The sequence below is a fragment of the Corvus hawaiiensis genome, chromosome 5, assembly GCF_020740725.1.
Source record: "Corvus hawaiiensis isolate bCorHaw1 chromosome 5, bCorHaw1.pri.cur, whole genome shotgun sequence".
NCBI classification, from domain to species: Eukaryota; Metazoa; Chordata; class Aves; order Passeriformes; family Corvidae; genus Corvus; species Corvus hawaiiensis.
In genome coordinates, this window is record NC_063217.1 from 59,064,206 (window position 1) to 59,091,767 (window position 27,562).

The 27,562-nt window shown below is 43.0% G+C and overlaps 1 protein-coding gene across 2 annotated transcripts in view; it reads left to right on the plus strand.

Moving 5' to 3' along the window:
* Positions 1 to 27,562, plus strand: part of AFF1 (AF4/FMR2 family member 1) — a 68,263-nt gene that overhangs the window by 11,731 nt on the left and 28,970 nt on the right. For both annotated transcript variants that reach the window (XM_048303622.1, XM_048303623.1), the window contains exons 2-3: positions 11,226 to 11,346; positions 11,853 to 12,851. In XM_048303622.1, the coding sequence (XP_048159579.1) occupies positions 11,226 to 11,346; positions 11,853 to 12,851 (1,120 nt within the window). The remainder of the gene's footprint in view (positions 1 to 11,225; positions 11,347 to 11,852; positions 12,852 to 27,562) is intronic.

The window sequence follows — 27,562 nt, forward strand, 5'->3', positions numbered from 1 at the left end:
TGATTTATTGCCAATCTGAGCATCGGGCTAAGCAGGGCAAATAGACTGACAATAGTAAGTGCTTTTGGAGGTAGAAATTGCCTCATTCAGGGTATTCACTGTGTGTGCAACATGTAAATTCTACCAGGATAAAAGCACAAAGAGTGATTAATTAATAGTGGCCAGATACTCATGCATGCAGTGTCCTTAGGCAACCCAGAAAAAGGTATTAATCAGCACATTGCCCAATTATTGGCAGATAGCTCCTGGTGTGTAGTAGTTTGCCGTTTCAGCTAGAAAATGCTTTGTTCCTCTGCCTCCCTGTAACGATAATGGGGTTTGCTGTGTTACGTGGTTCACAAAAAATACTCCATGTTTTTAAGCAGCCAAGGAGATGTGCTCAGAGGCACATTGACGTTATCACTTTTTAGTATTGCTGCAAGCCTTTCATGGTACATTAGTCTTTAGAGAAACTGTGTACATCCTTCAGATATCTCACCTAGGTTAGACAGCAGCAGGTATTATCTTATTATATTATCTTGGTATTGAGCTGGCTGTTGATTTGGTGTACAGCTGTGTGTTCTCCAGACCAGGGCATGATTAGCAGGGAACATGTTCCCCAGGAGCACATGCTGCTCAGGGAGGTGAGGTAAGCAGCCTTACTGATTCCCACCAGCACTTCCCTTTCTCATGATTTAGTGCCTGGATTCCCGGTGCTGCCTTAGGCAAGGCTGCCTGACTTCACCTGCCTGCAGAAGCCCCTTCGTTGCTCAGACCTTTCTTTGCACTTCTGGGACGTGCTTGGTGCCTGCTGGACTCTCCCTGGGGTGCACAGATGCAGACCCAGCACCAGGCTTGCACCAGGCAGGTCAGAGATTTCCAGTGTTTGCAGTGGCCTCGGCACTGCCAAAGCCATGCTGCTGTCCCGTGGGAACTGGAGCTGGCTGTTGCTTTTGGTCCGAGCCAGAGGGTGATGTTCCCACTGCCTGCACGCAAGTGTGGCTAATGATGCTGGAGCTGAGCACTTCGCTGTTTCTCAGTCTGCTTCCAATACCAGGGGAAAATAGGTGCTTTTCAAGTAGAGGTGCAGATGATGTGGTGAAAATGTGTTTTGTTTTGCTTGTTTTGTTTTTAAATTTGAAAATCAGAAATATGTCAAATAAGTGTGTACAGAATTGAAGGGGAAAAGTATTTGCATCCGTTTTATTATTATTCTTTAAAGGGATTCCTTTTTGTAGTTGGTTGCTAAAAGTAACAGCTTATGTAAATATTCTTAAAAAGCAGGAAAAAGGAAAGATAAGATACTTCAGAGTGTATTTTGGAGGGGTATATGCTTTGCAGTGTGCATTAGGCATGCATCAGTACCTGCCTAATGCACCCTGTCATGGATTATTGCTCTTGCTTAGATTGAACACTTGCCAAGTTCTTTCGAATGACAATGAGATGCTTTGTTCAGGCTGATGATTCGATTGCAGTTTGAAACTCCAGCACAGAGAGGTACTCGGCTACAGAGCATGTGCACCTCTTAATAAAATTGAAAAACAAATACAAACCATAGGAAAGTTAGCAGGTCCTTCTGTGTATAGATGAAAAAAATTAGGAAATACTTCTGGAATAATTATAGTCTGGCAGAGACTGCAGGAAAGATTTTCAAATAGGCTTTTCAGCATATAAATAGATCTTTTCAACAAACATTGCTAATCTCGTTATGCTTCTACGTAGTCCTTGCTATGCAGATAAGACTTGTCCAACCTGTTACTTGGTACATGCTGTTATGTAAGTGAAAAACTCAAAAGGATAGGAAACCTTTCTTTCATGCATTATGTGTTTGCTGCTAATTCCTATGAAAGTATGAAAGAACTTATCTCTTTAGTATTTTTAAATTTTTCTTAATCTCAATTTAGTTACAGTACTATCCTGTTCATAGCATGTTAGATTTGATTTACTCAATTGTTTGGGAAGGATTTACACTGAGAATGTTTCACAAGAAATGTTATAAAGTTGCTCTTGTGTTTAATAAGTTGCAGGGGATTAAAAATTCAGGAGGCAGAGTTGCATATATCCATATTTCTGAGACAGTTTCAAATGCTCATATTTGCAGGTTTTGCTTTTGATATGCCTCACAGCAAATTAAACCACTGATAGCATTTGATGTGGAGTTAATTCTTTGAACAGCTTCAGGTTTGCAGTCGGAAAGGAGCAAATTCTCAGGCTGATGTTACATTCTTTTACACGCTGGGCTTTGAGCTGCATTGAGCTGTCAGCTCCAGGAGTCTGTGCTGGCCCTCAGCTGGGATGGTCGCAGAGGGAAGAAAGGAGGACCCTTCGGACTGTGCAGGAAATCTGAGGTGAAAGGCTCTTGGGCTCTGCAGCAGTCTCACTGCCAGCCCTTGCAAGCTGTCTGACAGCATTTACAACAAGCTGGCTGAAGTCAGGTCTTTAGAAAACAGGGGTTTGGGGATGGCTGAAGGGAACTAAGCTAAGCTGAGCTGCGTGTGAAGTGAGTGTGGCAATACGCGTATTTTAAGGCACCTGTGGACCTCATGGCAGAGTGACTGATGGAACAGGAGCTACTTGGCACAGCATGGACAAGGTCAACTGAGAGCAGGCTTCTGGGGAAAGCCAGTGATATATTCACTTGGCCAGATGTGCAGGGATGGTAGCTATGTGAGGAGAGTTGTGTGAGAAATGCACACCCATGAAGCAGCTGCTCACTAAACATTTCTGGTTTTCTTCTACTGACTGTGTATCTTGTTGAAATTATTTTTTGCTGTAGTGGAGAACAATAATGTTGGGGTTTTTTTAGTGGCATTTAGGAAATTCTGTAAAATCAATGAACAAAAGGCATGTCCACTTGAATAATTTTAATGTAGTCCTAAAATAGAAAATGTACTGCATTTGACTTCCTGCACATGCAGTAAGCATTTCAGTATCCTCTCAAAGAACTAAGGTAGTAAAATAGATTGTAAGCCTCGAACCTTTGATTTAACTTGCAAAATTATTTCACATGGAAAATTAAACATTAGTTTTCTGAAATTTAACAGCTGATATCACCTGGATTATTATTTTTCCTTTTTTATGTTGCTGCAACTTGCTTTTTATCTTAAGGCCTTTTAACTGAGAAGTCTTTCAAAGGCTTATGACTTTTATGAGGATCCTGGGGAAACTGTAACTGGGTTGGAGGGGACTGTTGGGCTTTGCTTGACTGAGTACTTCTGTGTTACATCAGGAATAACATGTTTGGACATTGGTAGGTCTAAGAAGCATGGTTTAATTTCCTATAATTCCCTATAATCAGTAAACTGAAAATATGTGTGTGAATCAAAACGTTTTAATTGTGTGAAAAAATGAATTAAAATAGGTCTGGGAAATTAATATTAAAGGAAAAAATACTTTTTCTTGATCCCTTAATTATTTAGCTCTCTTTCAAATAGTACTAGTTTGCAACAGCCTTTTTGCCTAATCTCTCATGGTTTGCCAGTAAAGGACATTGTTTTGGAGCATATTTTAAAGAAATAGAAAACTGATTTCATTTTTACATTCTGCTCTTTGTACGTTTCTACTGCAAACACGCAGTTCTCTTGCTGCCTTTAAACCTATTGATTTTACTGAACAACAAGAACAGCAAAAAGAGAAATTTCAAGGCAAAAGCAAATGAACAGGTAGGATAGGTTTTATATAAGGTAGAATGTAGGTTGTGCCCCATGCTTTTTCCCAGGCAAACCTACAATAGTTCATCCCAGGTGCTGGATTTCTGCCATTGAGATGAGGAATTCAGAGGCAGATGGGTACAGTGGGAGATTTCATGCACCATTTCACTGAAGAAAGTCTTCAGACTGCTCGGGCAGCAGCTGATAACCACTTCTGACTATTTCAAGTATGCCTTGTCAGTGTTAGAGACACTGATATTTTGCCAGTGATGGGTGAGTTAATAAAATATCACAGTCCTGCCTCTGTGTTTCCGCTGGGGAACACCTTCTCCCCGTGCTGGGCAGTTGTGCACACATGTACGTGCTCTGAAAGGCTTGCTGCTCACCTCGTGGTAGTTACCCTGCTGCTGTGCTCATGCAGCTGATTTAAAGAGCCCTACCAGAAAGATTAGGCTTAGAGATAACAGCTGAAGACAGGCAGTGAGGTGCAGAGTGCTGGAGGATCTGGCCAGGCTTAACAAAACTTGAGATTTGGCACTCTTTCATTGATTTTACTTCATTCATGTAATTTTCCTGAGCTGGGGTTTGTAAGCTAATGAGTTAAATTTGTTTACATGTCTCAGGCTGACTTAAACAATCGAGAAAAATACATGATGTTTTTTATTGTAAGTGACGTAGATAATCAAGAGGAAGAAACACTGTGGGAGGGGGTAATGCTGCAGGGCAGTCCATTCCCAAGTAGTGAGAGTTGTTCCAGGTGCTGTTAATCCTGGTGGAGAGCAGAAGATATCAAGCTGAGTTTCTAATGGGTCTACTCACTTTAATTTTTCTTGCTGCCCACCTCCTGCCTGAACACTGACTTAATCCAGATTGCCACTGTGCTGCTCTGACGTGGACATGCGTGAGTTCATGTCTACATGCTCAGGTCACAGCAGTTGCCAAGTGCTTTACCTCCATTTTCATCACGGGGAATAGTCCAGCTTGCAGCAAGCTCCAGGTGCTTCCCTGCAGAGGCAGGGAAGGTGCCACTCGAACAGTCGCTGCAACAGCGGCTGGGGCACAGGGCTGGTGACCCTGCTGTGCCAGCATCCCTGTGCTTGCCCTGTGGCAAGTCGGGAATAATGCCAGGTTGCATTTTGTGGATGAGACTTCGTGACTGCAGCTGACTTTTAAATCCATAAAAATGGGGAAAGGTCACTTCTGAGACAATCGTGGGTGACTCAGAGTCCCCTCTCTGTTGGAGCAGGATCTGCTCAGCAGGGAATGCCGCTTCTCCATGGAAGCGGATTCTCAGACAAAGCCAGGATGTAGCGCGCTGTCAGAGGGATCTGGGCGTACCAGCTGAGCCTGACCAGATTGGCCCTGGGTCTGAGAGCTCTCTGTGGGAGGAGGCACTTGGGGCTATGTGAAAATGTTTGCTCAGCTGTGCAACAGAGCAGTGTTGATGAGTTAGTGGCAAACTGAAGCCTCCCATTTTGATACAGAGAGTGAAGTTTAGAATAATTTATTTTTCACTGTCACCTCTGCAAAGTAAACCCATTTGGGCAACTGTCTTATCTGTATCCTGACAAAGCTAACTTTTTGATCCTTGCTGATGAAGTGAGAAGGGACATGGATGGGCTTCTCTTGGCTGCAAAAGCTGCTCACATGGAAGCTCAGCCTTGTCTCGGCTGGTTCACCACAATCAAGGTGTGCAGCTAGGAGAAGGCTCTCAAAACCTGGGGAACTCCTGGACTTGGGTCCCATCCTAAGCTGCACTTCTAGAGCTTCTCCATCGGCTGCAGCCAAGGCGCCAGCCGCCTTTCTGTGCATACGCGGTCACTGAAGTAGCACTTGAACTGCAGATCTTCACTCACCTACCCAAAAAGACACGCATGCCTTCAGGGCTGAATGGCAGTCAGAACACTCACGTGGCTCGGGGAAATCCTGGGATGTGTGCCTGTGACTGCCGTGTACGGAACGCCTTGCAGAGGCGAAGTGGTCAGGATTTTTCATTGCACATACCCGGTGATTTAAATTTTTCACATTTCCTGCTTTGCCTGCCACATCCAGAACAAACAAGGCCTTGAATTCATCAACTCCTTGTCTGCTTTCCTTGTAATTACACTTCACACAATCACACCTTCTTAAAAGCTCTTGTAGGATATTTGCATTTAGATGGAGAATGACAGCTTTCGTGTTCCCCATCTAACTTATAATTAACACCTTTTCTGACTGTTCTATTAACGTCACCTACATGGGGAGAGGCTGTAAGCCTGGGTTACTTGAGAGAGTTCATTTCTACAGCATCTCAAGTAGAGAGGCTGCCTCTTGGTTTGTTCAGGTCTTCACCTATGGCACCATAGTTACATGCTCTATAATTGTCACGTTTTTCCAGATTTCCTAAGTTGGTGTTGTAGGTGGCAGTTTATGACTAAATAATAGTTAGATTTTAAACTTTTCAGGGTGTGAGGGAAAGTTCGAGTCATAAACTTTTCACTTGTTTGCCTTTTTTGAGTAGGCACAAGAGGTTGTTACTGTCAGTTATTTGCATCTTTTGACAAATCTTTTTCCTCTTTTGAGACTTCATGGACCACAGGCTGAGAAATCTTGGGGTGTGTTTTTAAGTTCACAGCCATTTGCACTGGGGTTTAGGCTCAGTTCTATGAAGGATCTGTCATGTTTGAAGAACATCTGAGTGTTCCCAGTTTCTGCTAAAGTTGCTGGGCGCTGCAGGGACTCAGTTCTTCTCAGGAAAAGATCAGGCTTACTCCTGGGAACTGCTTGATGATCAAAGGCCTATTGATGCTGAAAGGAAGCAAAAACCTTTTAATGGCTGAGTAATGAATATAACTTTAAACTTGGCAACAGTGGGAGGAAACAAATAAGTAAGAATTTGAACCCAAAGATTACCACAGGAGAGGCTGAGATGATGATTAATGTTACAAAAGTAGAACTGGTTTTTTTTTCCTGGCAAAAGCTAACTTAGCTTCTACTTAAGCAAAGTGGCAGTTTCCTTCTGCCTGTTACAACATCCCAGCCTTCTCTGCTTCAATTTTTTTGTGTAACCTAGAGGGCTCTGTATTTAAAACATAAAAAGAGGTGTATTCAACATCATTTTTCCATATGCTTTGAAGGAAAGGTTGCAGCAGTGCTGCATTTTCTTGGAACATTGTTTTTGTTCAAAAATATTTGACAGGAGGTTTCTTACAGTCATTGTAGATAAACAGGTGGGCTGTGAGGCCTTGATCTCTTGCTTTGTGGGTCTGATGTCCCTGTCATACAGTCAGTAAACAGGGCTGGATAGACTTGATGAGTTGAAGGAGCTAGAGGAAGCAAAATCTTGAAAAGCAAATTCCAATTCATATTACTTCAGTGTGAAGATATGTGTTTTTGGGAAGCACGTACCAAAGCTGATTGATGATGCTGATGCAGAAAATTATTGACTAACTGTACCATCTGTTGTACTTCTGCCATATGTTTTTCTCTTACCATTTGTGTATGTTCAAACTGTGTGTTTTCTGAGAAATAGTGTTTGATGTGAAACAGAACTTAAAAAAATTCAGCAAGTAGCAACTTGTCAATGTTTGCATAAAGGAAAGGAAGCAAAGGTTGGGCCAAGGAGTTTTTGATGCTGTTTGGTATTAACTGTAGTGTTGTCCTTTCATCTGCTTGTGTTGCAGTCACTGTCAGGCAGCATAGGTGATACCAGTGTGAGAGCTGAGCACAGCTGTGCTGCTCAGGAGCTTTCTGTGCCATGCCTTTATCCACGTTTCTTTTCAAGCTCATGGCCTGATGAATGAACTTGCATTTTTAATCTTTGTAGATGTGATCTTGGCTCTATAAATTGGTGGCAATTCTTCTGTGGAGACTTTCACAGGATTAGAGCTGGGATGCTGCAGCAAGGCTGTGGTGATGCATCCTTGTGATATCTGTTTAGTTGTGTCTTGCCTTAAACAAAAATGTCTCTCAATCATGATCAGCAGTTTCTTATGTGAAAAAAAGAATCATTTTTAATGCCAAAACAGCTTCAATCAATTTGTGTTTTCCTGCAGTTGTACTAAAATGAAATGTTGTGTCTCAGTGTTTCAGAGGAAGAGGTTCTGCATGTTGAGAGAGAAGTGAGTGTTTTTTGTATGTTTGCTTTTTAGGCTTTCTCCACCCCTTTTCCCTGCTCCTTGGTAATTCCTTTTGGGAGCCAGAACTAGATCTTATTACAAATAAAGCAGATTTTTATTTTCATTTCATTTTCATTTGAAGAATGCATGGGACAGAAGAGGCAGAATTTCTTCCTGCAGCAGTCTGTTTTTTGAAAATGTTGTCATGGTCTGGATTGTCACATATCAGCATTTGAAACTCTGTAGTAAGGATTGGCATGTCACTGAGAGCAGCTTCAGAGCACGTCGGTATTTGGTGGCTTGTGTTACAGATCTAAGTCTGGATGATGTTGCGGGTCAGGGTGTGTGCTTTGCTGAACTTCCTGAACCAAATCCCTTTTTATGGGAGCCAGTGCAGTGCCTTCACCTTGGGCTGCTTTGAGCCTAGCAGGATTCTACTGTTTCAGTCTGTAACAAAGCACAGTTTCGGGTTTTTTTGGGGGGTGGGGGTGATTTGTGCGTGTGTCCCCCAAATCCCAGGCTCCCATGTGCTTGGTGTGTTGGTGCCGAGCCTCAAGGTCCAGTTTCCCCAAGCTTTTCCACAAACCAGTAAGGAAGAGCTTGGGGGTGGTTTTGAGGTTTTGCTTGAGTTCTCATTCTAGGAGAATCTGAGTATCAAAGCTGTGAGTCTGATGAGGTTCCTGGAGAACAGGGGTTCTCCCTGCAGCTTTGGCAGAAGCAGGGTTGGGGCTACGCGTGCGCGAGGGATGCCTTGCTGGAGCCTGGCAGAGGGCGTCTCCGCACGGGTTTCCTTGCTGGCGCCTGGCAGGCCATGGAGACCTCCTCTCCTCTTGGCACGGGGCCACGCAGGGCCTGAGCTGACCGTGGTTCTCAGAGGCTTTCTGCCTGGCTTCCTGGCACTTGACCTTGAGGTAGCTGCTGTGTGAGTTACAGCATAGCCCAGGTTTTCAAAAGGTTTTCATGATACCTATATGATAAAGTAGAATTGGAAGGAGTTTTAGCTCTTGCATTCAGGTAGTTTGAGGTCTTTTCTATAACTTGGAGAAGGGAGGGCTGCTGCTCTCAACTGCACGATTAAATAAGTAGCTACTCAGTGTTTTTTCCCCTTATCCTCTGCTTTTGAAACTGTAGCTTCTTGTGTTCAATGAAGTTGGAGGAAAACTCGGAATGAAAATTACATTGACCCAATTCAGACAGGGAGGCAGAGGGTGGATGGCAATCCTGAGCAGCAAAGGAGAGGGGAATGACCCCTGGTCTGGCTGCAGGGGCAGTCAGCTGTGCATGGCCAGCAGCCTGGGCCACTGTACCCCGTGAGGATATGAAGACTGACCTCGCTGAGCATTGCCCGGTACTCCCGTACGTGTGCGAGCGCCCGTGTCCGCCAGGATGTTCCCAAGCAGGCACCTTTGTTTCTTCTCAAACCTTCAGGAACTGGCACTATGGCAAATAGGCGGTGTCCCTGCCCATCCCATCTGCCTCCCTTCCACACTCTTTCTAAAGAATTTATTGCTGGGAAGAGAGCTTGGGGTCAAGGAAGGTTCAGGGAAAGAAAAGGCCTTTAGGGGTATTACAGCTGCTGTCTTTGCAGCAAGCAGCACGTAAGTTGTTTTGCATTCAGTGTCAGGGTACATATAGGAAACATAGCTACTTCTCATCATAAACATTATTGTTGTGAGAGACTCAAGTGGTTAAGGGTTTTCCTTTTGTTTGAACGTGATTAGAACCTCTGAGCAAAACAACTTGATTACTCTGAATTTGGGTGCTTGCCAGCCTAGAAATAGAAGGACATCCGTAATTCTCATGGATGTAGCGCAATGTTTTAGTAAAAAGCAATTTTCAGGGTCATAATATGTGGCCTGCCTTTTTGTGAAACACATTCACTTAAAAAAATCATTTGCAAGCATACAATTTCAGATAGTAGGTATAGCTAAGGTTACTTCTAGCTTACCTTATAATTATTCCTAAGTTTTTGCTTTTTGCAGTTGGTGTCTCCCACACCTGACTGCACAAAGCTGTCCCGGTGCACACACAGGGCAACTGCCCAACTAACTGCTTATAGATAGGAAATTGCTGGCATGCAAAATGACATCAGATGCACAGGGGAAATGGTTCTATTACACAGTTTATTATGGAAGGATTGTATGTATTTACTGAAGCAGTGGTCTGTGATTCCTGTTTCCTTCTTTTTTCTTTTATGAACATTTAAAATTGTTTGCAGAAGTAGGGTACATAGATATTACTGGACACTTCTCTTTTGCTATATTTGGAAACAGTTCGGCACTAGCAAAGGTGGAAACTATGCTAAATGTGCACAGTCTAACCCCGAATATGTTTTTCTGTCTTAGTGGTACAAGTATATCCTTACTGCAGTTCCATATATAGAAATTTGCCATCCGGCAGCATCGTTTTCCAGAGCTCCCATTGAGTCAGGAAACCCCCTCTGCAGCAGTCAGACCTCTTGGGTAACTGCTACAGCAAAGCCAGTCCTCTGCCTCTCCTCTAGGGATGATTAAACTTCCAGCAGCAGATTATTGGTGTAGCATTTGGGAAGATGTCACTGGTGGGGAAGACAAGGCTATTCTCGTGCAAAGTGGGACACTTGAGAATTAGCATGTTTGAAGAAAAATATAGGAATTGTATGTATATAGTAGACTGTGCAGTAGAGTAGAATTAGGACAGGAGAGAGATGCCTGCGTGCTTTTTCTTCCCCAATGTCTATAAAGATTAGAGGAAGAGATTCCTTTGTTTTGTAGTAGTATTTCAAAGGCAAGGTGTAGTTTAAAGTATCTGGTTTTCCACGAAGTCTTTCTGCTGTGCATGTGACAGAGGTTTATTGGTGCTTTGGTGTGGGGCTGGTGGAATTGAGTGCATGCAGATGTGGTTGAGGAGGAACAGGGGGATGTGACCTGGTGTTTTCTGGGTTTCTGAGACCTTTCTAAATACGTTTGCACGATTGCCTTAAATGCAACTACACGGGTTTCTTTGTGAGCAGCTTTCAAGCCTGTTTACTGCCAAGTAGGCAAAGTTCATTGTTTGAAAGTGGCAACACCTTCAAAATGATGGATTCTCTTTTACTCCTGGGTGAAGAGTTGGGGTGGAAGTCTGGAGGAGAACAAGAATAGTAGTTTTTCACACTTTATTGTTGCAAGTGGATTTGCCAGCTGGTGTGCTTATCACCCCCACTGACTGCTTCTCAGTTTGTTTCACAATGAAATGGATGGGTAGTTTTTTCTTTCCCACTCTTCTTGAAGGATGGTATCAGGAGTAGAAATCACTGAGAAGGATGCACGTACCTACCTCGTGTGTCACGTTACTGTGTTGTGCAGCAAATTCTTGATGTAACTTATTTGTTAGCTGTAACCATCCCGTGGATTTCAAAATGACTTTCATTCTGGATGTATGCCATTGTCTGAAAACCAGGATTTCTGTACAAAGTAGATACTTGCTGATAACACTGGTGTACAATGTTAATTGTCCTTCATTTCTCTCTTTCCTAAAGCTTGTGCAATGAGGACAGAAACTTGCTGCGGATTCGAGAAAAAGAGAGACGGAGTCAGGAGGCACTGGAAGACAAAAAACAGTTCTCTGAGAAGACTCCCCTCTTTGCAGAACCTTACAAGGTAATGGTATGGGCTGTGGTGGGGGAAGAGAGGAGGAAGGAGGGTTGGGGTGGAAGAGGAGAGCTGTGGCTCTACATAGGGTGTAGCAGACTTGAGCATGATAAATACAAACACGACATCTTCCCATCTACTTAATTTTATTTCCTCAGAGTATGTGCTTGAATCTCTGTCGGTTGTGCAGGAGCAGTATGGACTTTAGACTGTCCTCCTGTAGTTAGAGGGAGAGTGCTCAGGAGCAGCTTGGCTGCCTGTCTGCCTGCAGCTATATAACAAATGGATCTGATTTTCGTGCTCCTGGAGGCTGCAGGTGCACCAAGCTCAGGTTGGAATAACTGATAGTGGCTCAAGCAGTCCTGCCTGCTTTGGAGAGAATTGCAGGATCAAGATGAGCTTGCCACTCATGGTGATGTGTGGTGATTAAGTTAAAATCCTGAAGAATGTCTCTTCCTGAGCTGGATCTCTTGGGGAGCTTTTGAAATATCCACCTCTTTGTTCTTCTGTTGCAGACTAATAAAGAAGATGAGTTGTCAAGCCGAATTCAGAACATGCTGGGCAATTATGAGGAGGTCAAGGAGTTCATGAGCAACAAATCCTGTCAGAACCTTATAGGGATTCCAAAGAGTGTTGCCCCTCTGTTTCCCCCTGGACAGCCTGATCACCCATACTTCCCTGAGAAGGCCATCCGTACACTGCCATCTTCATTCCAGCACCCGACCCGCCGTCCACCTGTGGGACCCATGGTTGTAGCCCCTCGTCCTCCAAGCCACTCCAGTCACTACCAAAAGGCACAGTCAGGAACAGAACCACCTTCAGCTTTGCACACCAAGAGCCGCAGCTTACCCAGCGCTCGGAGCCACGGTCAGGAGCACGGCCGTGGTGGCCGGGACAATCAGGCAGGTTTTCCCCACAGCCACAATGACAAGCCTGGGAGTGGGGAAGGTCGTGCTCATGGCCTGCAGGCCTCCCCTCTGGCGCTTTCCCCGTTCCTGCCATGTTTGTTGTCTTCTCCAGTGGCACCCCTGTCACCTCTACATTCCAGCCAGCATATCAATTCCAGGTCACAGAACAGCAGCAAAAGTTATGGGTCGACCTACAGTCAAACCAAATCATTACAGGACTTAGTGACAGGATCGCAGGAGAAGGAAAGTTGGGAGAGCCCAGTCGTTACCTTGACCAGCACCACTCAGCCTTCCTCTCAGACTTTTCCCCCTTCTTTGGCATCAAAAGCCAGTGCAATGCAGCAGAAACCAACTGCCTATGTCAGACCCATGGATGGCCAAGATCAGGCACCATTTGAATCCCTGGAGCTCAAACCTCTCCTGGAGGAATACCATGAAGGACCCAAAGAAGATGTCTCAGATTTGAAGGCAAAAGTTAAAGCTGAACTATCCAAGTTGGAAACCTCTTCTGAGCCCAAGGAAGAGACCGATGAAGATCTCTCAGATTTGAAGGCAAAAGCCAAAGCTGAACTATCCAAATTGGAAGCTCCTTCCGAGCCCATAGAGGTGAGTGCAATTTTTGGGGGTCTCTGTTCGAGCAGGGCAAGTTTGGCTGTGGAGGAGCAGGTCAGCAAACAGCAGTGACTGCCAGATGCAATGATGACTCTGTGTGTGTTACCCTGTTTGGAAGGTGCATTTTGAGGTTCACCTGGGTGTGAGATACCTGTTTGAATGATGAAAATGTGACACTTCCTGTGATTTTTCTATTGTTTTCTCAGTGAGGCTGCAGCAGGTTTTATGGTTCGAGCCTGCCTCTGTGCCCATAATTTTTGTTTTCCTCAAAGACTTGTTGAAAAGAAGGGGGAAATGATACGATGAGAAGATAAAGTGTTGATGCAGAGTGTCAGTACTTTGAGTGGTGGTGGGTGGAGGCCCCAAATCCTCACTGAATATTGGGACAGCCAGCAATGCAGTGAATTCTGTGGTCACCTGCGCTTTGTGATAAGGGACTGTGAACACCTAAGGATTCTCCTCTGTAAGTTTGTAAAATCTCACTGTAGATCCACAGGAAAGTATGACTTGATACTGCAAGCTTCCTTGTTGTACTCCATCAATTTTTGCTGACCCAAGGCCACCTCTGATTTGTCATGTGGGATGCAGGCAGAAGCCCAGCCTGGTAAAGCAGTGGGAGATGAGGAGCAGCACTGTAGATGTGCTGTTCAGCAAATGCAGCTCCTTTTCCTGTGCTCTTCGAAGCCCAGTTTCAGCTGTGCCAAGGGAGCAGCACACTGACTCTGCCTGCCTCGTGGCTTGGCCTCCTGTGAGCTCAAAGGCACTTGGTCCCCTGCTACATTTTGAGATTTACTGTGCTCATCCTTCAGCGCTGAGGTTATTGCTATGCCCTATGGGATGTAGCATCCCATGGTGCTGACCTAAGGCAGCTGGGCGAGGTGAGCTATGGAGATTGTTTCAAATAGTATTTTGCCACCTCTGTAATGAAAAGAAAGAGTGTGGGTGCAGTCTGCTTTTCATGGAAAAGGGTGTGGATCAGCTGCGAATGGCTGTGGGCAGTATCTTGTGGGAAATGAGAGGAAACTGCCAAAATGACATTGTTGAGAAGTTGTGAAAATACTTTCGTGCTGAGAGACTTTATTTGCTACCAAGTAGGTTTGGCATTGCACATCACACCTCAAAACAGGAAATTCACTGAGGTCCACATTACCTTATTTGTTTAGCTGGATATTTTACTCCTGGGAGATAAAAAAAGCAGTGCAGAGCATCACCTTCTACATTATCTTATTGTCTCATCTGCATTATTGTCTTATCTCTTTTCCCATCCCCATACTTATTCTGTCATCTCATGTATCTCTGGTTTGATATGAATTTTGATAGGGCAGCATTAGCTATGACTCTGTGTGCTGAATGAAACCTTTTTCTCACTTTCTGTTGAGCATGTGAGTCTGAGTCCAAATGCCCATGAAAATCCTACCATTGCCAGTGCAGGAGTAGCATTGCTCATGCTCCTTCTGTTAGATCTGTAGCAAAGGAAGAACACAATAAAAAGGGAATTGAAGATAATAAGAGAAATGGTTTTGCGCAAACCAGGACCTGGATTTTAATTATATGCTTAGTCCCTTTTGAAGCTGATAGAGGAACCTTTTTTGTGAGTATGCTAAATGATCCTCCTTTGCAGAAGGGATCTTTAGGCTGTGGCCCCTGACAGTTTTCTGTGCATAGGCAGGGAGGAGCACAGGCATTTTGGATAATGGCTCTGTAAGCTCTAATGAGAAACACATTACTTCAATTTCTGCTTTTTTCAGTCTTGTCATTGTCATGTTTGCTAATTTCTGTTTGGTCTCAGTGATAAACATCTATTTGATAATAGAGCCCTCCAGTGCTGAAGCCTGGAGAAGAGGAAGAAACAGTGAGGTTGCACCAGTGGATATATGGCCTGTGTGCTAGATGTACAGTACAAGAGAGCCTGATTGGGGGTCTGTTGGCTGATGAAAGGTCGTCTTTAGTTTTTGGTGAAACAGGAGCTGCAGGGAGGCTCCTGCCCTGCAATGACCCTGACAGTGAATAGGTTTAGACCAGAAGAAACTCTGCTGTTCTTCCCTCTTCTTCCCTGAACTGTTTGGCCCCAGTTTCCTGAAGGGCCACATGCCAAATACAGTTTTTCCTGTGATCTCCCTTGACATGACTTAGGAAAGCCATTTCCTGAACCACATGTGTTCTGGTTAATTGAATTTCTAAGGTGTGTTTCACCTGCAGCTGTAGATTCATTATTGACAGCTTCTGCTCATGGGAACACTGAAAAGTTCAGCCTTCCAGCCCGAATAGACACACAGTTTCACTGTAGAGTGAGTGAATCCAGAGTGTGTAACAGTGCAGTGTCTTACTTTGCATTCAGAGACACTGAACAGCTCCTTCCCCTCTTCCCCAAATCCTTCACTTTCAAATGTCATCACTGTCCATTTAAGGCATCTTTCCAAACTTGTTGTGTGAAAGTTTGAAAATATAGCACACATGAAGAAGCTTAGATGTATCCCTTCTCTTCATGAGAGAAGGTGCCAGGTTTTACCTCTTCCTCAGCACCTAAACAAAGATGCTTTTAAAGCCATTCTCTCTCTCCATGTCTCTAGGAGAGCTGCAGCACCAACAGAGACCCTTGTATTGCCTCCATTGACACAGACTGTGATGTGTGAAAGGGAATCAGCTTGACAGCAGGGCAAGAAGCAGCGAGGCTGTTTCAAGGAAGAGTGTTTATAAATCCTCAAGCATTATTAAGGTCATAGTGTATGGAGGAATGTATGGCCCTTTAAGTTCACTGAAGATTTGGCTTTGTTTTCCCCAAAATTTTGTGTATGTTAAGGCATAGCTCCTTTTACCTTGCATAATGAGGCCTCATTGGACTCTTCTGCCTGTGAACTGGGAAGCAAATAGGGAAACAGCCAATTTAAAACACGGAAACAACAACAAGCAACAATGAAGCAGCCCAGATATGTTAAGTCTTTTTGGTAACACTGTATTATCTTTGAAGCACAGGGTGCACACAAAGACCTCTGTGTTCAAATTGCTGTCATTGGGCTGTGTTTTCCTCAGTAAACATTTATCAATGGTCACCAATTAAAACATGGTTGATGTATAGTAAATAATAATTACTAAATAGCTATGAAAAAGTTTGGATGGCAAATATAGAAAGTCCATTCTAGATAGATAATTTTTCACTGGACTTCTCTTTATGGCACCTGAGTTTTTTCTACTGGCAGGAGTTGTCAGACAGGTGAATCCTGTAAAGTAGAAATAAATGTATTGTTTTAATCCTGCATCCTTTCAAAATGAAAATCTTTAAAGACATCTGTAGCACTGTTGGCCTTATGTAATGAATGCACAGTATTCATTCATGTAAGTTAGGATTTAAGCTATTGTTGTCATCTTTCTACCAATCCTATATGTATTTCTCATTTACTGAATAGAAGGGAGCTTGTGTTTTGTTTGGAGTTTTCCCCCTCACCCCTCGTATTCCGTTTTTTGACTATTTTTTTTCCTTGCTTTGCGCCAAGGCAGGTAACAAGGTGTTACTTCTGTGTCTCCTCTGCTGCCCTTTTTATAATCAGAAGTGCCTTAGGTGATTGGAGAAGGGTTTCCATGCTTCACCACAGGCATTGTGTCAATTCGTCCTGTTGCTGGTGTGTGACTGCTAAAGAAGCAGATCAAACGTGAATGAGAATTGTTACTTTTTCTGACTGTTTCGGGTAAGAAAAGTTTTAAAGGCAAAAAAAGTAAACCTCAACTTCACCATAAGAGCTGAAACTGAGCTATCTCATTTTTGGTAAGCATCCCTAACAACTTGCATGTAAATATCCAAAGCTGTGCCATCCAAGGCCTTTCCAGAGCCCTTGGGCATTGTGGTGTGAGTTAAACTGAATTGCAGCCAGAGGAAGGTTTACTGTGGGATTCTCTGCTGCTTCTTGTCATACCAGGTGTCCAAAGATGTATCCTTTTACTTGGGTCTTCTCCATATTCCCTTTTGGCTCTCAGAAGTGAAAGCAGTTGGTACTTTTTATGCTCTTACATTATTTTAATTTCTTTTTCCCCTCATTCACTGGGTTGCAGGTACATCCAGAGGCAATGACCTTAATCAGTGCCTCTTGGGATGGTTGCATGGACCACAGGGAGTTTGGGGGTTTGACTAGTGGTTATGAGGTCAGGATTGCACACAGCTTTTGCATTTTTAAATGCATAAACACATGTTGGCTTCTCTTGTTTTCTCTCACTTGATGAGCATGCAATATCTTAGGAGAAATCACAGTCAATCCCAGTTGACAGGAAAGAATTATATGTCAGTGCTGTGTTTTGTTTGGGTTTTTTCAGCTAAACCAGGCCAGAGCATGAGGGTGTAGTTATGTAAACAGAAAAAGCTACTTGTATTTGATTTAATAGGTGAGTCCCACAGGATGCAAAAGAGGTTTTTCCCTTGTGTGCCTCTCCTTTGGAAGAAGCCATGCATCCTATCCAGGCTGGAAATAAACCAGCAATAAAATGCCAAAGCAGCTCTGACGGCTCACACGAAACATCCTCCACCAACCTCTCTGTAGATTTTTTAAACTCTCCGCACCGTTTCTTGCATGAGTGGAAAGTGCCAAAGGGACAGATGTTGCCAATTTGAACCATACAGGGGGAAGGCAAATATTGCTAAGCAACCGAGTACTTGAGAGAATTTTTCGGAGAGGAGCCAAGGGAGTTATGCCTGGGAGCGCCTGCAGCTTCTCATGGCTCGGTGCGAGGGAAGAGATTAAAAGTTCTTTCCTGTCAGGGCTGACGCCGCCAGCACAAAAAACACCATAACCTATTGACACTGATTAGGGCTGACAAGGGAATGTATGAAAACAGGAAATCTGCCCTGCCATGTGGGAAGGCAGTAAGACATGTTCACAGAGGTAAGTGCAGCACACAGCTGGTGCCAGGGTGGGGTCAGCAGATGGCTTCAGCGGGACAAGGTGAAACCCAGGCAGGCACCCAGCCCCGTGAAGTCCAGTGGAGGCCATGTCTGGGTCTGGCTTTCACATCTGACTGGAAACAGGTTGCTCAAGGATAGGCTGGCAGGGAGAGGGGGGTGTTTTCAGTGAATCTTGTAATAATTGCAGGCTGCTTCATGTAAATGGAGTTAACTTCTCTAGTTACTGAAGGATGAAAGAGCTTATAAACAAGGCAAGTCTTAAAACACCTGTGTGTGGTTGTGCTCCTTCCTGACCAAGCAGCACTTCATAGCTAAGTGCCAGCCTGAATGCCACTGGAGATGTTTCCTCGGAGAGTGAATCTGCCTGTTTCAAGTCTCTGAATTCTTTTGGCTGTAGATTCTGGTGTCTTGTTCAAGAGATGTATTTTCAGGAATGAAACACAAGATTTATCTTCCTGCATTAGTCATCACATTAACACTCTCCTAAGGCTACTTTGAGCACCTCCTGGACTTTGATCTGATTCTTTGCTTTGTTTAAATGTGCAGAAATGTTTAGCATGTGCTTTTGTTGTATTTCTTACTTCATGGGATAGTTTTTTACTAGCTACCAGTGAACATCAGTGGAAGTGGCATTTTGCAGCTTAAGGATGCTCCATAGGAATAGTCTGGATCAGCACAGTGATGAGGGTTATGACAAGTCTGGTGGTACTGCTTTTGCTTCTTGGGCACTGGTCACGGTGCTCTTGCCCCATGTGGGTCCTGCAGCAGGAAGGTGCCTCACTGAGGTGTTGGTCAGCTCTCTGGTTTTCAGTGAGCAGCAGCATTAAGAGGAGAAGAGTTTTCCTGCTGTTTGTATGAGCTGGTACAGTCCTACATCGAGAAGGGCTTCCCAATGTTCCTGCGTAGGGCATGAGATTGCCAGAGCTCACTGAAGCTTGACTACAGTAATATGGTAATTTTTGAAATGAATTCAGTAAGTAGTGGTGTTCTTGCCCTGGCACACTACTCAGTGCAGTCTGTTTTTTTATAAGTGTCTGTAAGTTATGCCTCTCTTACACAAGTAAATGCCTGTCATTATTGTGTGCCTTGAAGTTTCAGGTCTCATTTTTAATTTTCTCTGATGTCTAACAATGTCACTGTCTGAATTATCTTTAATATCCTTCTCCCTCCCAAGCTCTAGATGCCAGTTTTCATCTTCATAATGATGAGCATTTATTACCTAGACAATAAAATAGTGCTTAATTATTTTAAGCAGCAGAATATTTTAATTCCCTGTTGGAAAAGGTGATACTCCTAACTTTTTGATCTCCTGCTTTTCAACACACCAATTTCTCCTCTTAACTGCTTTAGCAGTGTTATGTTCTCTTGCCAATTTGTTCCATTGGTCAAATGGAACATAAATGTCATTAGATATTGAGGTGCTCTTTATGCATGCAGTCAGGTGTATCAAATAGTGGGAGACATGATCTTGGCAGTCCATCACGCTCCAAGCAAAAAGCCTGGGTGCACTTCCCAGAGAGGCTCTGCCATCAGCCCAGCTGCCTTTGCATGTACCCAGCCACAGGGAGACAAACTGCAGCTGACATCACTTTGTGCTTGTTTCAGACCCAGCAAGGGCTGGATGCTGGCAAGTGTCCTCTGTCCCCTCCCTTTCCTACAGCCACCTTCATCTAATAAAAGACACTACTGCCTTCTATAAGCCCCTCTTTTCCAGGATACTGAATTTAACAACTTTGGCCTTTCTGCCTTTTCTTCAGATGGAGCTTTTCTGGAATCAAAGGAGGAAGGAACAAGGGTGATGTTTGCTTTTGCTGCTAAGGAAATAAAGCTCAATAGTACTTAGCTTGTGGAATAATTTTTAACCAGTTATGAAACTTGACCTAAACTTGCATTACTTACAGAAACTCCAGTTTGGGTGACTCGTTCAAAAGTGCACTTTCCTTTGAAGAGAAATAGTAACTTTTGCTATTCAAGACATTACTGTACAGCTTAGGTTATGCCACAGTCAGAAATGTTATCTTGGCTGGATTGCAAAGCTTCACTAAGTCAAAAGAAAAATTTGACCATTAAAAAACCCCCCAAAAACCTACTTAAAATTTTCAGATCTTTTTTACTGCTTGAAGTTAGAAAGAATAGCAATAACATAGGAATACTTATTTTTTTCTGTTTCTTGGGAGATGAGAGAGTTCAGTATCTGTATTAGGATAATTTTAAGAGAATTTATTTACCTTGAATCAGAGCCCAAATTCAAGAATTTGTTTTAATACACTATTGAATCGAAAGCACCCCAAGAGGGAGAAGTGAGTGAGCGCTTCCCCATTATTTTTAAGGTTAACTGCTGTATGTGTTTACAAGTATTTTTCTGTGTCTCTAGAATGAGCACACTGGCAGAGTGACTGAGCATTTTACAAGTTTGTTGTAAAATAAGCAATGTGTGGAACGATTCCTTATTAACACTGTGTGGTATCTATTTCTTCTAAAGCTTGTATTTTTGTAACTTGGTTTAAGAACATTAGTTTTTTAAAATACGACTTATGCATGTTGTGTTTTGAATAGCAGTGGCTTATGAAGAATGCTATAGGTTTGGGAAGATGTAGGGTGAATTCATGTAACAGGAAACAGTCATGTTAGATTCAGATCCAACCAACCTAGTCCTCCTCATACAAGGAATACTTTGGTTTCTTTCATCAGCCTGTCAGCTGATTGCTGTTCAGACCAAGTTGTAATTCAGACTTGGCTGGACACCATCTGTTCTCTAAAGGTGACGGGTATGGTGCATTCAGCCTGAATGTTTTCACTTGAAGCAGGCATTTTACTGAAGGTGCTCTTTGGCTGTCACACGTTGCTTGTCTCTTTGCAGTTTTGCTTTGTTAATCCTTGGCTGGGTGTGCTGAAGGAATGCCATCTGTGCTTTACCAGTGCAGAGGACACCCCTTGCCTCCTTGGTAAGCTGTACTGTGGAGCAGGATCAGCTCCATTCCTGCCCCTCTTTGCTAATACAGTATTCGTGTTACCACAGTAATACTGCACACTTTTCCATAATGAAAGCAAGAGGAGAAGCAGTGTGGTATTTATTTCTGTGTTTGCTATGGTAGCAGTAACCCCTTGGGTATGTCCTACCCTTCCCTTAGACATTTCCTTAGACATTTATTTCCTCGGAGCCTTCTGTGGTGCACATGTAGGGAAATGCTTGTCCAGCTTTCAGGAGTCTAAGGATTCTGTGTGAAACTATTACAATGTAGAGACTTTGTCTGAGAGGACATAAAGAAATCACAGTACACAAAGCTGTTGAGCCCTGTCCATCATGTGGCTACAAATTATGAACCTGCCTGCTCACATCCCTGAAGTATTTTAAATGGTTTGAGTGTTTTGCCATTGGTTCTTGGGAACTTTTCGCACAAACATTGGCATCATTTGAGCAATTATGTATGAAGGAAATTATAGGCAGTGAAACAGCAATACAGAAAATCTGGAAATGTCTGTGGTCCTCTCCAGTTTCCTGTCCCTAAGATGCTTCAGGAAAAGATGGAGAAAGCTTTTCCTTAGGCAGAGGTTGGTTGGTGTCTTGGTACTTCTTGTAATCATGTCTCCTTGTTTGGATTTTAATTAGAAGCCATTCAGTCAGTATGTTAAATAAGCAAAAAAGCCATTGCTTCCCTCCAGGTTATACAGACAAGGAAAGGAACAGTGAACTGACCCACTCCCATCTTCTCAGTATTGCTTTGTTTTCTGACAGCCTTTGAGCCCGGGAGGCTCATGGCCTGTAGCCTTCCTATTACACCTGACTGACAAGGATCACTTCTCAAATGCCGGCCGGGTATGTTAGCTCAGCACCCCCTTTTTACCAGCTTGGCTGCAGGTAAAAACTGTGTGTGACAGCTCTGCAGGGCATAAGCCTGGCCATAAAGAATTTCTGGGACTTGAGAAATACCATCTGCAGTCTTTAATGCAGAGTTTAGGGAATGATAAAAATGTCTTTTAAGGAAGCTTACACTTTGAGTCATGACAGAAGCAAGTGTCCTCTATGTATGGATTTTAAATATTGTGGACTGGTTGTTCTAGGCACAGCATGAGCAAAGAAGGTTCTAGAAGGCTCTGTCCAGCCCTGGCCTCTGTTCCTACCTGGCAAACAAGCTGAGGGTGCTGTGGGGTTTTTGCTGAGTGCACAAAGCTGTTTGCTGAGGAGAGGATGAAAGTGTCTGTGTGCGTGTTTGGTTGAGTAAAAACAAACATCTCCTGGGAGCAGACCTTGTCAACCTTGCACACTGCTTTTACAGCTGAAAGTTTAAGTTAAGCTGCTTTCAAGTTAAGCTACTTTCATTTACCTGGTCACTCTTTTTAGCACACAAAACTGAAAAGACTGACCATGTAACTGGTGGACAGGACTTGCTCTGGTTTCCCGTTGTCTTTAGCAAGATAGGGAGCTTCAAGAGACTTGTCCAATATTTGTCTCGAGGAGGATAACTTTTATCTGTGTATACATGATGATGATAATAATAAGGCACTTTGCTGTTCCAACCACAAAACATAAAATCTAGAAATAGTTTTTTTTGCAGTTAATTCAATTGTAAAACAATGGTGATAGTTGCCTTTGCAAGCAAAAGGATAATCTGCTATTTTTTTTCCCACAGGTTAAGTTCCTTGGTTTGGAAGCATTTAAAAATATTTCTTCCATTTCCATTAAGGTTTAAAAATAGCATGTAGGCTCTTTCTGAGTTAAGAACTTCATTTTCTTAAGGAGAGAGATACAGTTCCTATCCTTTCAACATATGTGTTTTCTTCTCTTTCTTCCTTTGGGAATACTATCCTTAGATGCACTAACAAGCATCCCTTTATTCATGTCCCTCCCTCTTGCCTTCTCCTTTTATGTACTGGTCCTGGTGACTGATGCCTTTTAGCTCCCCTCCAGGTTGAGTGGTGTGTCCCAAGCAGCAGCAGCAGAGTTGTGCTGGGTGCTGGCCTGGGACTGATGATGTTGCTCCAGGCTCCAGCCTGTCTCTTCAATTTGTTTTATTTCCCAAACTTCTATTGGCAGTGGTGGTAATGAAGGGAGGTGCCGAGGGGCACTGCTTTCAAACAGAGGGGAGAGCCTGCATCTCCAAGTCTTGTTTACCGAGTCATTAAGGGGAGGTGCACCAAGTACCACCACTGCCATCATAAATCTAACTCGGCTTATTTTCCAGGGGGAAAGTGGTCTTTGGAAAGGGAAAACATTTCTGAGAGATGGCAACAGTTAATTATCTGAGGTGATCCCCAGAACCACAGGATGCCTCTCACCACCAAAAGCCCCAATTTCTTTGATGGTCTTAACAAACATTATTATTATTATCTTATCTTCTGTTGTTTCAGCTGAAGTGACCAGCTTTTTTTCTGGAGTAGGCTAGCATCAGGCTACTCAAAATACTGTAAAAGTATATCTATTAGCATAAATTGCAACAAGGTGGTACTAGAAATGAGAAAATGCCTGAAACGGTGGCTTGCTGCTCTTACTCAAATGCTTACATTGAAAGACAACCTCAGCCTTTTATGGACACAATACTTACACATTCTCATTAAACAGTATTATAAATTATTTACTGGAGAGATTTTAAGGGGACAGTAGGTAAGAAAGTTCTGTGGAATCAAGGCGTCAGAATTAGGTTTTTGAGAGCTACTGTACAGATGGCAATTGCAATGGAGAGGTGCTCTTGTGTGGAAGTTCTTTGTGCAGAGCAATTTACTAGTGAGATAATTAGCCTTGGCTGGAGTCCGGGTCTGCATGGCTATAGACAGGTGATGCTGCACTTAACTTCCATGCTTACTTCATTTGGATTTCAGTAGTATTATTATTAGATGAAGGCTAACAAGAGATGCACAAATTTCTGTCAGCAGCTCAGGATTTGTAACGAATCCTTCATTAAAACATATCAACAGTCCGTTCCCCCAGGACACAACCCCCTTGGCTACTTCACTCAAAGAAAGACAAAATAGCAATTTGTTTTTCTTACGCCATTTGAACACAGGGAGGCCTGTGCATTTATTTTTAGATTGAGCAAAATAATCCATCTCAGGGTTAGAAAAGCGTGTAAAATCTTTAAAGAATGTTTTATTTCCTGCAGGCACCCACGCAGGGACAGGACAGTACAACCATTGTTTGCTGAGCATTTTGATGTAAAATGCTTAAATTGCCAGGATCATTCAGTGTCAGCTGAAGAAAGCTCATGGGAATGGTTTGATTTGTTTTCAAACCTTTGTCAGGGGTGGTGACAGGCTGGAGCTGCTGTCTTCACTTTGAGCTGGGCTGCTGAGTTGAGGCGTGGGCAAAAGCAGAAGTGAAGGTGATATGGCATATTTTTAGTGGAAAAACTTTGGTATTGCCATGGAAAAGAGAGGAGTGGACTCAAAGGGGTTAAGTGTGCTTGTGGAGCTGTCCACAGGGAGCCTGGCTACAGGTGAGCTGCTGGTGAAACCCTGGTGCCCACAGAGGACCTGAAGTAGCACCCAGAGAAATTATTTTAGAAGGCTCCTTGGAGTCTGAGACTGGTAGATTGGATTTGTAGTCTACAATGAAGTCTTGTGACTTCAAGCAAGCAGCATAAACACAAATGAGAAAACAAATGCATTTATAGTGTAATTTTGAAGATTTTGTCTGGCTGGATGAGACAGAATCCTTTTGTACATTTCTGTTGGTACCTCAGCATTGCTTTGGTGTGCACAAAGCAAAAAGCATAAATAGGTTTTGTTTTTCACGGAATACAAAAGTGAAACTTAACTCTGAAAGCAATGTCAAGCAGATCTACTTCAGCTTTGCTTTGATTTTCTGAATTTATTCCAGTCTCACTCCATTAGGTTGCAGAAGTAGGTTGGTGAGAGGGGAGACCCAGGCTTGTTTCTACTCATCCTCCATAGCTAAACCCACTCATCTGGCTACCTGAAGCTGGCACAAAACCCAAACAAGTGCATCTCCAAACATATTTTTTACAGCTCTGCAGTGTGTGCTACCTTGTTATTGCTTTCCACAAAGAGAATCTGATATAAGGTTTTTATAAAATTTCTGCTATTTCAGGTTTTTTTGTGTTTAATTTTCTCTTTTTGTCCTTTTGTATTCTATCTTATGTTTGAGGTTTTTTTGGTTGCTGTTGTGGTTGTCATGTTTTTGTTGAAAGTGAGTGAGCTTTCTTCTTCTGTGCTAAAATTGATGTGTCTTGCAGTAATTCCTCCTGTGAAAATTAATCCTAGTCTTGGACAACCTGCTGAGAAAATTGCCTTCCCTTCTCACGGGTTTGTCGTTCTGTGACAGCAGCTTCCTGAATTTCCTGGAACAGCTCAAGCTGCTGTTAGAGGGGGTCTGCTGCTAAAGAGTACCTCTATGTTATTTTATGGTAGTAATGAAACCTCAGACAGTATTCCCTGTAATAAAATGGCCTTTAAAATCTGCAAATCTGCAGCCTAGTTTATGAAGCCAGTCATTAAGGACATATGGAGCCCTGTATGATTTGAGATTTTAAGCAAATGATGTCTATAAAGGTTTCATGACAGTAATGAAAGTCCCTTTTTATTGTATATTTCTGAAATGTTTTTGAGCTTAATAGAAAAATAGCACCAAGGAAAACCTAAATATAAGCATGTATTTCCACCCTTGCATATGAGGGAAGTGTGAAGTCAGGAAGGGATGGTCTCGTCCTTAAAATACAGTTTGTTTTGAAGTGTTTGCACACTCTTTGATTTGTTATTGACTTAATCCAAAGCTCACAGGCAACAGTGCAAAGACTTACACATCTGTAAGCTTTAGACTTTAGACTCAGACTCCACATTTTATCTTTTAAAAACACTAATACTTTTTGCACTAACTTTAAAAAGGAAACAAACAAAAAACCCAATCCCTACAATTTCTTAACATGAAATCAGAAGAAAATCTTGTGTTGACTACCTGCCTGCATCTTTCTTATTTGACACAATTTTGATGGTTCTGTTTGCTTTTCATCCCTATTTCCCCTGTGCAGTCACTTCTCCAGTGGTTTGCAGGGGTTGTTTTCATTGCAGCAGCTGTGACAGTGATGTTTTCCTGGGTTCACCTAAATGGTTGTTGATGCCAGAGCTGAGACAGTTGTGTTTTGTCAGAAGGGATGGGTGCTGGTGGAACTTGTGGGCTGGAAATCAGAGTGCGGTTTTATGCCCCGGGGAGCTGTTGTGGTTACTAAGTTTCACCAGTATGTGCTTCAAAACCAAGTCATTTTCTATTGTTTCCAATCCATTTAGCTACAAGCAATCAAAATATCCCTGCTCCGTCGTTCAGGGAATACAAGGCCTTGGACTAGGTTAGTGCATGTGGGAAAATACAGCGTTATGCACAGACTTTGTGTGCTTTCTAGGGAAAAAAAGTTGCTGGTAGCAAAGCATGCATTGATTGCATGGCAGGTTTTCTTCGTGTTTTTCTCATAATATAAAATACCCATTTCATAAATGTTTTTAAAGCATTATTTTCAAATATTGGGTACAATATAAGAAGCACTTCAGATGTGTAAAATGAAAAGCGTTGTAAGACTTCTGATCTGTGATATGGAATTCATTCCCTTGGCAGAGAATCTGCTTGGTGTCTGGTGTTCCTCAAGATAGTGTGTGAAAGCCTTTATGAATTTTCATGTTTATGTATTTCTGTCAATCAACAAGACAGTTTGAGGTTCAAGCTTTGGCATCCTTTTTCAATACATGGCAGAACATTATTGCATCCATCATCAGGATTAGTAGGGGCTTGGTTAAAATATGCCTTGTCTCTTATTGGCTGGGTCATTTTTGAAACATGCCTGGCGTGTGTCCATCTCTCATCTGTCTATAGCATGGAAAGGATGGATTTTTAATTGTACAAAAATACATCAGGTGGGAAGTTGCTTTGGAGAGTAAGTTGGCTTGGTATCGCTAGCGTGACTTGTGTGCAAGGAGGAGAGGGCATCTAATATGCAAGATCTCCTCCTGCTCTGACTGGCTAAGCACAGAGATGGGTGAAGTGAGGACAGGGTGGTAGGTTTCAGTCTGATTTCTGTCCTGCTGTTTTTTCAAACTAACCCTTCACGCATATGCAGTTTTGTGATCTTCATTGCATTCAAGTGGCAATGACTGTGCAGCTGACATGAAAAAACAAATTTAAAACTAGATATTCCTATTCAAGTATAATAAAGTGTAGTATTAAATGGGAAGCAGCTGAAAATGTGATTTTTTTTTATTTGTTTGGTTGGTTTTTTTTAGTATGAGGCTGGTGACCTTCTCTGCTGATAGTTGCAGGGGCAAAGCTCTCATTAGGAAATGACAAAAACCTGACAGCGGAATGAAGGGCACAGAACTCATAATTGGCTTTTCTCATCATTGCTGCACAACTTGCTTGGGCTTTGTTGGCGTTAATAATTCAGTCTGAGATCAGGCAAAGAGCAATAGCTGGTGTGTTTGGGCTTTACACACACATTTCAGTTTTAATTAGGAGGAGATATCAGGCAGCACAGGAAACTCACCCGTGCTGTAGCTGTTCCTCTCCTACACTGCCTGGGTACCTGCAGCACCACTGTCACCTAAGATGGAGATGGGAAAACAAGGGGCTTGTTTGTGTACAGGATGTCAGAGGGCAGCTCCAAATGGGCTGTGACAGCAGAGGTTTGCAAATAGCAGGGATAATCAGTTGGGAGGAAATTACTGAGGTGATAAGAAACAGAGAGGTCTGCAACACCTTAATGCAGCCTGTATCCATTCCAGTTAATGTCTGCTTCCAGACCTCCTGTCCTCCTCTTGGCACACTCTGTGTGCTCTGACTGCCGTTGGCCTTGTTTGAGCCCACACATCTCGGCAGTGT